At 44.8% G+C, this 9,534-nt stretch overlaps 1 protein-coding gene across 2 annotated transcripts in view; it reads left to right on the top strand.

Moving 5' to 3' along the window:
• The first annotated feature begins 257 nt into the window (after positions 1-257).
• The window catches only part of ITIH5 (inter-alpha-trypsin inhibitor heavy chain 5), a 106,820-nt gene continuing 97,543 nt past the window's right edge, over positions 258-9,534 (top strand). For both annotated transcript variants that reach the window (XM_016962616.4, XM_063781343.1), the window contains exon 1: positions 258-465. In XM_016962616.4, coding sequence (XP_016818105.3) covers positions 376-465 — 90 coding nt within the window. In that variant the 5' untranslated portion in view covers positions 258-375. The remainder of the gene's footprint in view (positions 466-9,534) is intronic.

The following is a 9,534-nucleotide window of genomic DNA, read 5'->3' as shown; positions in this document are numbered from 1 at the left end:
GTCCTGACTGGGGACCAGGGAGGCGAGGCCCGGGCTTGGGGGGTGTCCAGGGAGGCAGGGTCTGGGAAGGTCTGGGGCGGGGAAGTGGGGTCTGGGCTGGGGTGGGAGAGTTGGAGTCCAGAAGGGGACCGCGGGGTGGAAGGGGTCCGGGCTGGGACTGGGGTAGGCGGAGTCCAGGAGGGGACCGCAGGGTGGGCGGGGTCCGGGCTGGGACCGTGGGGTGGGCGGGGTCCGGGCTGGGACCGCGGGGTGGGCGGGGTCCGGGCTGGGGCCGTGGGGTGGGCGGCCCCGAGAGCGTCCCGCAGTGGCTGGAGCCCTGGGCGCTGCAAAGCGTGTCCCGCCGGGTCCCCGAGCGTCCCGCGCCCTCGCCCCGCCATGCTCCTGCTGCTGGGGCTGTGCCTGGGGCTGTCCCTGTGTGTGGGGTCGCAGGAAGAGGCGCAGAGCTGGGGCCACTCTTCGGAGCAGGTAAGTGGAGCCGCGGGGAGCCGGGTCCCGGGCGCGGCCGCCCCCTTCCCTCCGCCGGTCCGGCCGCGGAGCTTCTGCCCGGGCCCCCTTCGACCGTCTCCCAGGCCCCCACCAGAGGCCCAGGGGTCCCTCTCTGTGGGTCACTCGTGCGTCACCTCTGTGTGAGCCGCGGTGCCTAATCTGGCCTGAGGCTTCCTGCAGAACTGTGCCCGGGACTTGTCCTGCGGAGCCGAGTTTTTCTTCTTGGCTCCTGTTGATTGCGCAGATTTCTGTTCGTCGTTGTTAATTTCTGAGGTAGCTCCAAAAGTTATTATAATTACAAGGTTTTTTCCTTATCACGCGTGGGGGGCAGTCTGCTGTTATCATCATTCCCAGTTGATCCAGGGAGAAAGGCAATATGAGAGGAGTTCTAGACTCCTGGGAGCCTCAGCTTTTCCCACCTGAAAACCGGGAGAACACGACTTTCCCATTTAGTGACTACCTACCGGTGGTTTAGCATTTAAAGGTGGCCAGCACCGAGAGCCAAAGCGTCTGAGTTCCTCGAGTTGCTGGTCTGTGCGTTTGTCAGGATTTGTGTTTCAAATGTCTTAACCTCGCAGGCGAATAAAACCTGCAAATATGAAATGTCAATAAAATGATGAATAGAGCATTTTTTGTCTTTAAAAAGTATGAAGCGGGTTCACACAAATAGCATTGAGAGCTAATGTGCAACATGGCCCTGTCACAAAGTAGAAGTGCTTTCACACACATGCCATTTAAATATTTAAGCCGTTTAGCTTCCAGCGTGTTTGTGCACGGTGGGAGGAAGATACAAGTAGGCGGACCTTTTCTCCCTTTTCCAGCCCCTGTTTTGAAGAGCAGTTTTGAAGACCAACTGCCTAAATATGAAGACAGTTATCTTCATGTTCTCTGTCCTGTGAATGTGCTTAACAGTAAAGTGGTAGTAATGATACTTCCTTCTGGGGGGGAGTAGCTAATAAAATCCCAGGAGGCATCATAGTGATGTTGGAAAAGTGCAGGCTTTGGATGCAGAGACAGGCTGGGCTTTAGTTGTGTGTTCTGGGCAAGCCCTTTAATCTCTCAGAGCCTTCATGTCCTCGTTGGTCAGGGCAGGGAATGCGGCTCTTTTTGAGCAAACTTGCAAGGACTCAGCTAGTTTGTGTTAAGCACCTGGTATACAGTGGACGCTCAATAACTGGGAGATGTTTTAGTAGATGGCTGAAGGCATGGGCTTGGTGCCAGGATGTCTGGGACCACTTGATTCTTGGTTCTGTCACTTATCAGCTCTGGGACCCTGGTCAAGTGCCTTTCGGCCTTATATTCCTCTTCTGTGAAATGTGGAGAAATGACAGGGTTGTGAGGACTGAATGCATTATGACACACAAGTGCTTAAAACACTGTCAGCACTTAATGCTGGCCATGGTCTTAGACTCATGCTGCTGACATGCTGAGTGAAGGAATTTAGGGTAAAGATCTTGAAACTTTTTTGGGGGCGTGGAGACAGGACAGTGTGGGATGGACTGAAACAAAGATTCTGTGTCTGAACTAGGAAGGCTGTTGAAACTCTGGCATCTACCAAGTTCAAGTAGGCTTCACAGTCTATGGACTCGCTGTCATAAAAAAAACATGGCTTGACCTATTTTAGTGATTTCATGCTGTCTTCAACCCAGCACAATATTTATTTATCTTGAAAATGACTAAATCAGGAAAAAAAATCCAAGGTATAAAGTTCTATGAACTTTCAATTTTACCTTTTATCCCTAATCCGTTCTTTTTTATATTTAGTTTTTGTGATATAGGGTTTGAGAGCATAGGCTTTAGCACCAGAATTCTGGGTTCAAATCTTGGCTCTGCACTTACTGAGGAGTTACTTAACGTTTGTGAGCCTCTATCTCTGTATGGGGATGATGCAATTACTTAGTTAGGATTTTGAAAAGTGAAACAATTAATATACTTAAATCTTAGAACAGAACCTGGGAATGTAATGAGCACTCTATTCTCAATCATTATGGTCTTTAAAATTGTATGTAAACTTAATTTTAAAAATGTAAGTCTATGCAAATCTTATGCAAATTTTAATATAGCTGAATATGACTGTTAACTTGCATTGCAGTTATTTGTCATTCACCTGTAATTGGAAATATACCAGTAACACCTTAGATTCAAGTTCCTTCACCTCTCACCCTTCACCCCATCTGTAGACAGTGGGTACTCAGTAACCCATAGTGGAATGACTCCTAAAAGCAGTGGTTTTCACCCTTGGGGTGGAAGAAGTCACTTGGGGTGTTCATTAAACATTCAGCTTCCTGTGTTCCACTTCCATTGGTTTAGATCCATTAGATTTGGGATGGGGTGCAGATGATTCTGATGCAGGTGGTCCATGGAACACATTTTAGTTTTTTTTTTTTTTTTTTTTTTTTTTTGAGATGGAATCTCGCTGTGTCGCCCAGGCTGGAGTGCAGTGGCGGGCTCTCTGCTCTCTGCAACCTCTGGCTCCTGGGTTCAAGTGATTCTCATGCCTCAGCCTCCCAAGCAGATGGGATTACAGGTGGTGCACTCCACCATGCCTGGCTAATTTTTGTATTTTTAATAGAGACAAAAATACATCACGTTGGCCAGGCTGGTCTCAAACTCCTGAGCTCAAGTGATCCACCTGCCCTGGCCTCCCAAAGTGCTGGGATTACAGGCATAAGCCACTGTGCCTAGCCGCACACTTTGAATAGTAGTATTTTTAAAGGATATTTTGGGAAATTAGTATTTAAAAGAAAATCCCTGGTATAAAAACTGTCTGCTACAGACTTATCTGTTTTGTTAGCTTAAATTTATATGGTGTCTTTAAAGATAGAGTTATATTCCCATTATTATCAAAGCAGTTTTAGATTGACAAAATAGTAAAAGCCACCAGTTATTGAGTATCTGTAATGTCCCAATGTCTCAGGGAGTTTGCTAGGAGCTTTATGTGAAAATAATAAAAGGCAGTAATGTATTCTGGTTGAGTACTCCATGTGGTGCTGGACTGCCTGGGCTCAAATCTGGACCCCATCACTTACTGGCTGTGTGAACCTGGGCAAGTCACTTAACCTCTCTGGGTCTCAGTTTCATCATCTGCAATATAGAGTTGTTAATAATTCCTACTACATAGGCAGGGGTGGATCTAGGCTTTGGGAGGAGAGTAAAGTTTATACAATTTGCAGGACCCTCTTGAAGGAAAAAAGTATCAAATTATAACTACAAAATTAGGTGCTAAAATGACTATTTGTTTAGAATGATAAAGAAAGCACAACAAATTACACATTTTGACAATCTGACAGGCACCACAAATATCACGCATTTTTAGGGGCTTGCACAAGTGAGGTGTCCTGGAGCTTATGTTTTATTAGCATGTAAATAATAATTTAATTTTTATAAAAAAACACACTTCTGCTTTTATGGTTGTTTGAGGATTAAATGAGTTAATTCAGGCAAAGCATTTGCGTATAGTAAACACTTAGGTAATATTAGCTGCTTTTACTATTTATGCACAGCCTAGTTAAGTCTCTGACTACCGCTGTAATGTCTCAATGTACTTATTTGACAAAGGACAACCAGGAAGTCCTTTCTGAGAAGTGACAGCTGCAACAACCTACTATGTGCAAAGCCTGGATTGGAGTGTAGATGTGCCGAACACCAAAGCTGGGGCTCTCAGCAAATCCTTCAAACAGCAAGCCATGTTCTCTTTTATAATTTAGTTGAATTTATTTAAATGTGATTTGTATTTGTAGCTCATGGCACATAGGTGATGTGCAATATATGCTAATCATAATTCAAACATCTATTGTGGTGATACATTTCTAATTCCCTGAATTGGACATTTCCAGATTTTTAATTTCTTATAAATTCTCACTGAGAAGCAAATTTTTGCATTTTGGGGGGGAAAAAAACAACAAAAATCAAGATAGCTATTTTTTTTTAACTCTGTAAAAAACAAAGCCAGTGAAAGATTTTGTAAGCTTCTGGCCATTCAATAACGTCTCCCTTATGTGCAGGGCTGGATTGTTGAAATGAGTTTGTAGGGCAGAGTGCGGAAGGAGTATGCTGTGGGAGAAATTCCAGGGATTTGGTCACTCCCAAAGCAGCCATATGCCATTTCTTGAGGGTGGAAAGGAAGGGTGGGGAAGTCCTGAGAACTGGGTGATGAGCTATGTGTGACTTGGTGTTCCTAACTAGCACTTTCCCCAAGTCCTTGGATGCTCACATATAAGGAGATCTTGCTTATCATGTCATCAGCGTTGCTGCTGGGAATGCCAGCCTGGTGTTTCTGGATCTGAGGAACAGTGGAGTACGTCGATTTAGGAAGATGGGGGCCAGAGGATGAAGACCTGAGCTTTTTTTAGGAGGAAGGTTCTGAACCACTCATTATTTTCCCACAAGAAACATCCAGTTCCCTGATTTTTCTTTTCTTTTCTCTGTCTGTCTCTCTCTCTTTTTTTTTTTTTTTTGAGACAGTCTCACTCTGTTGCCCAGGCTGGAGTGCAGTGGCATGATCTTGGCTCACTGCAACCTCCGCCTCCCAGATTCAAGCAATTCTCCTGCCTCAGCCTCCCAAGTAGCTGGGACTACAGGCACACACCACCACACTTGGATAATTTTTGTATTTTTGTAGAGACGGGGCTTTACCGTGTTGGCCAGGCTGGTCTCGAACTCCTGATCTCAGATGATCGGCCTGCCTTGACCTCCCAAAGTGCTGAGATTACAGGCATGAGCCACTGCGCCCCACCCCTGATATTTTATAGGTAAATAAAATAAACAGGGTGACTTGCCTAATGGCAGTTGCTTTTAAAAAATTTTAATCGGCCAGGCACAGTGGTTCACACCTGTAATCCCAGCAGTTTGGGAGGCTGAGGTGGGCAGATAGCTTGAGCCCAGGAGTTCAAGACCAGCCTGGACAACATGGTTGAAACCCCATGTCTACTAAAAGTACAAAAATTAGCTGGGCATGGTGGCATGCACCTGTAGTCCCAGGTACTTGGGAGGCTGAGGTGGGAGGATCACCTGAGCCCAGGTAGTCAAGGCTGCAGTGAGCCGTAATCATGCCACTGCACTCCAGCCTGGGTGGTATGACTTGAGACTCTGCCTCAAAAAAACTTAAAAAACAAATCTTTCTGGAAATTGTTTGGAATTTTAGCTGTAATATCAGGTTTCTTCTTCCATTACCAAGGTGATAGGCATCCCAAATTGCAAATGATTAATAGCTAAACAAACTTGCAGCAACATTACTTTCAAGGAAGAAAAATTTGGGGTGAGTGATATAGAATTACCCAAATGGGAATATTCTCAGACTAACCGTTCTCAGCCCACATGATAAATGGCATCTCAGGTGACTTTCCAACATCTAGCCCTTGGTTCTGTTCCAGGTCCTATAGCAGATCTCTAAGGTAATTGGCCCTTTAGTTTCTCGGTTTTGGTTTCAGCATTTCAGAATGCCCTTAGAAGAATGGGGCCAGGTGGTAGATAAATTCCTTGTACAGATCCCTCTAGGAACTCATGACTTCAGTCAGTTGAAGGTGTTTGGCTGAAGCTGGCCTTGGTGTAATGGCTCTTGGATCTGTTATGGCAGCAGTCCTCAACCTTTCTAGCACCAGGGACTGGTTTTGTGGAAGACAAGTTTTCCACGGAATGGGGGTGGGAGGGATGGTTTTAGGATGAAATTGTTCCACCTAAAATCACCAGACATTAGTAAGAATCTCATAAGGAGAACACAACCTAGATCCCTTGCATGCACAGTTCACAATAGTGTTTGCCTCCTATGAGAATCCAGTGCCTGGAGCATTAGGAGGCAAAGCTCAGCCGGTAATGCGGGCTCGCCCACTGCTCACCTGCTGTGTGGCCCGATTCCTAATGGGCCGCCAACCTGTACCTGTCCACTCCCCGGCGATGGGGATGCCTGTGTTATGGGACCTAGAGTCACAGATACAATGTTATAGCTCAAAAGAAGAATGGAGGATGCAAACCTCGCCTTTACATCTGTCTTTAAGTCAACCGGGTCATTACAGCATCCATACCAAAGGTGGAGTGTCTGTGCTCCAGAATTAGGCTTCGTTTCTCTCCTCATGCCTCCCATTCTTTCCCATGGATGGACTCTCGAGATGACTCAAGTACCTATCTCTCTTCCTCCCTCAGTCATGATCTGATGCTCTGATGGATCCTGGGAAGAAAAACACAACCCCTATTCGTCAAATTATAAACATTTAAGCGGCACTGGCAGGTTTTTATTTCCACATATAGTTGCACTAATTGATAACGGGGTAGGTTTGGAGATTCCACACTCCACAGCTCTGATGATGTTACTGACACATGCTTGTGCTAGGGAAGCCTTTACCTCACCTTCTGTTTCCTGGTGGTGATGTTGCTGGGTCCATTTGTGTTAGAGGCAGGTGCAGGTCTATGAAGTTGATTTTCTGAGGATTGTTCCTGTGTTGAACCTGATTCTCTTTCACTTTCTTCTTCCCTTTCATCCCACTCCAAGACACATCTCCACAGCTAAGCTGCAGCCCTGTCTTCTTCATAAAGCCTTTCACGGTCACTCAAGAGCATAGTGATCTCTTCTTTCATCTATTTCTTTAATAACTTATAAAACTCACTTTGTCTATTGTGCTTTCGTGAGCATATATATTTTTGAAAATTAGAGAGTATGGTCCTTGGTGGCAGAGATGGTGGCTTATGTTTTTCTCAATAAATGTTGTGGTCTGGATATCTTCTGTTCTGATGCTGGAGAAATAACTTCACCTGGGTAGCACCATCTCTTAAGTCCATGATTTGGGGCCTCAAGGAAGTCAGTGGAAGCTCTAAGATGGCTATTTATGGTAGTTTTGCCTGAAGCTGGGAGTCAGTTATTTTCTGTAGCCAGACTCCACCCCTCGTTTCTTAAAAGGCACCGGGAAAACACTCAAACAATAAAAAGGATCAGGAATTCTTAACTAAAAACGATGATGGTATTAATGTCATTTGCACTTTCAATCCTAGCTGGCACCAGCAATGTATGTGTACTGGGAAGTTTTGATTCTGGGTCAAGCTGAGTTGAAACTTGGACTGAAGTGTGGCCATAGTGATCCCCTGAGACATCAGACAGGCATCTCAAAAATGAAAAACCAGCTTCTCTTGTTCTCCTTGAAGCATGCTTATTTTCTCAGAAAACCTATTTTACAAAAGAGAAAACTTCAAAGAAAATACTTTAGATCAATCAGGGAACTTAATACCTGAGAGGGGCTGGGCTTTCCTTCTGTCCATAGTTATTTTAAGTGGTCCCCAGGCTGCTCCACGATTTAGGGAGGGAAGGGCAAGAGATGATCATGCAGGACTGATAAAGAACTTGCCCAGGGTCCCTATGATGGCCTTCCTTTCACAGTCTCTTGTGCATCTCACCTCATTTTATTTAATTTAATTAATTAATTTACTTTTACTTTTTATTTTTTTTTGAGATGGACTCTCGCATTGTTGCCCAGGCTGGAGTACAGTGGCATGATCTCGGCTCACTGCAACCTCCACCTCCTGGGTTCAAGAGATTCTCCTGCCTCAGCCTCCCAAGGAGCTGGGACTGTAGGCATGTGCCACCACGCCCAGCTAATTTTTGTCTTTTTAAAACAGAGATGAGGTTTCACCATGTTGGCCAGGTTGGTTTCTAACTCTTGACCTCAGGTGATCCACTCACCACAGCCTCCCGGAGTGCTGGGATTACAGGCATGAGCCACTGTGCCCAGCCTCACCTCATTTTAGAATTCCAAAACTGATATACTCCTAGGAAGTGTTTGGTTTGTAAACCAAGAATAAAATTTGAAGGCCCGCCAACCAACTGAGTGGACTTCCTCCTCTAGTCCAGGGCCCTCTAAGTTTAACCTGAAAGACTGGTTCAGACCATCACGGGAAGTGAGGGTCTGGGAAGTGGGGGTTTGACATGCCTCCTTGTACCCCTCCAGCATGAACATCAACACAGATCTTAAGTGTGATGGGAAACATTTACAGTTGATGCTCTCTGAAGCCTGCTACCTGGGGGCTTCATCTGCATGATAAAATTTTGGTCTCCACAACCTCTTATTATAACCCAGAGATTCCTTTCTATTGATAATAACTCTTTCAACCAGTTGCCAATCAGAAAACTTTTACATCTACGTATAACCTGGAAGCCCCCACCACCTTCGAGATGTCCTGCCTTTCTGGACTGAACCAATGTATATCTTACACGTGTTTGATTGACGTCTCATGTCTCCCTAAAATGTATAAAACCAAGCAGCTGCGCCCCGACACCCTGGGCACGTATTCTCTGGATCTTCTGAGGGCTGTGTCATGGGCCATGGTCACTGATATTTGGATCAGAATAAATCTCTTCAAATATTTTACAGAGTTTGACTCTTTCATCGATAGGTTCTTACTTGGAGTCAGGGTGGATGTCAGCCTAAATCCTGTACTATTTTTCTCCATCCCATGTTCTATTGAATAGTAGACTCTATAATGGCTTAGAATGGCAACTTACAATGTATATATATTTTTGGGTGGGGAGATAAAGCAGGGAATGGGGCTAAAAGAGTTTCTCTTATACTTTTAGTCTTCAAAATGGAAATATCTGCATTTTGTTAAGACTTGAGGTCATACAGAAAAGTTTAAAAAACAAGTTGTCAAAGGTAACAGCCATTGATTAGCACTTTGATGCACATTCTATACATAAAAACACTTACACTTACAAAAATGGGATCATGTTACATATAGTATTTTGTTACCTGATTTCATCACTTAAAATTGTGTCATGAACATATCTCTCAGGATAGACTAGGTTACACTGTGGTATCCGGCAATCCCCAATTCTCAATGTCTTAAACAACAAACTCTTACGTCTTGCTTATACACCTTGTCCATCTTGGGTCAGCAGTGGAGCAGCTCTGCACCTGTTGGTCACTGTGAACTTGGGCTTCATGGAGCAGTCATTACCCCAAACATTACTAATTACTGTGCTGAAGAAAAGGCAGTTCTGGGACACTGAACATTAACTTAGTGCTTGGCTCAGAAGGGACTAATGTTACTTACATTCATAACTTATTG

This window comes from Pan troglodytes, chromosome 8, assembly GCF_028858775.2.
Source record: "Pan troglodytes isolate AG18354 chromosome 8, NHGRI_mPanTro3-v2.0_pri, whole genome shotgun sequence".
Lineage (NCBI taxonomy): Eukaryota > Metazoa > Chordata > Mammalia > Primates > Hominidae > Pan > Pan troglodytes.
Note: the sequence above shows the minus strand (reverse complement) of the source record. Positions and strands in the feature narration are given on the sequence as shown.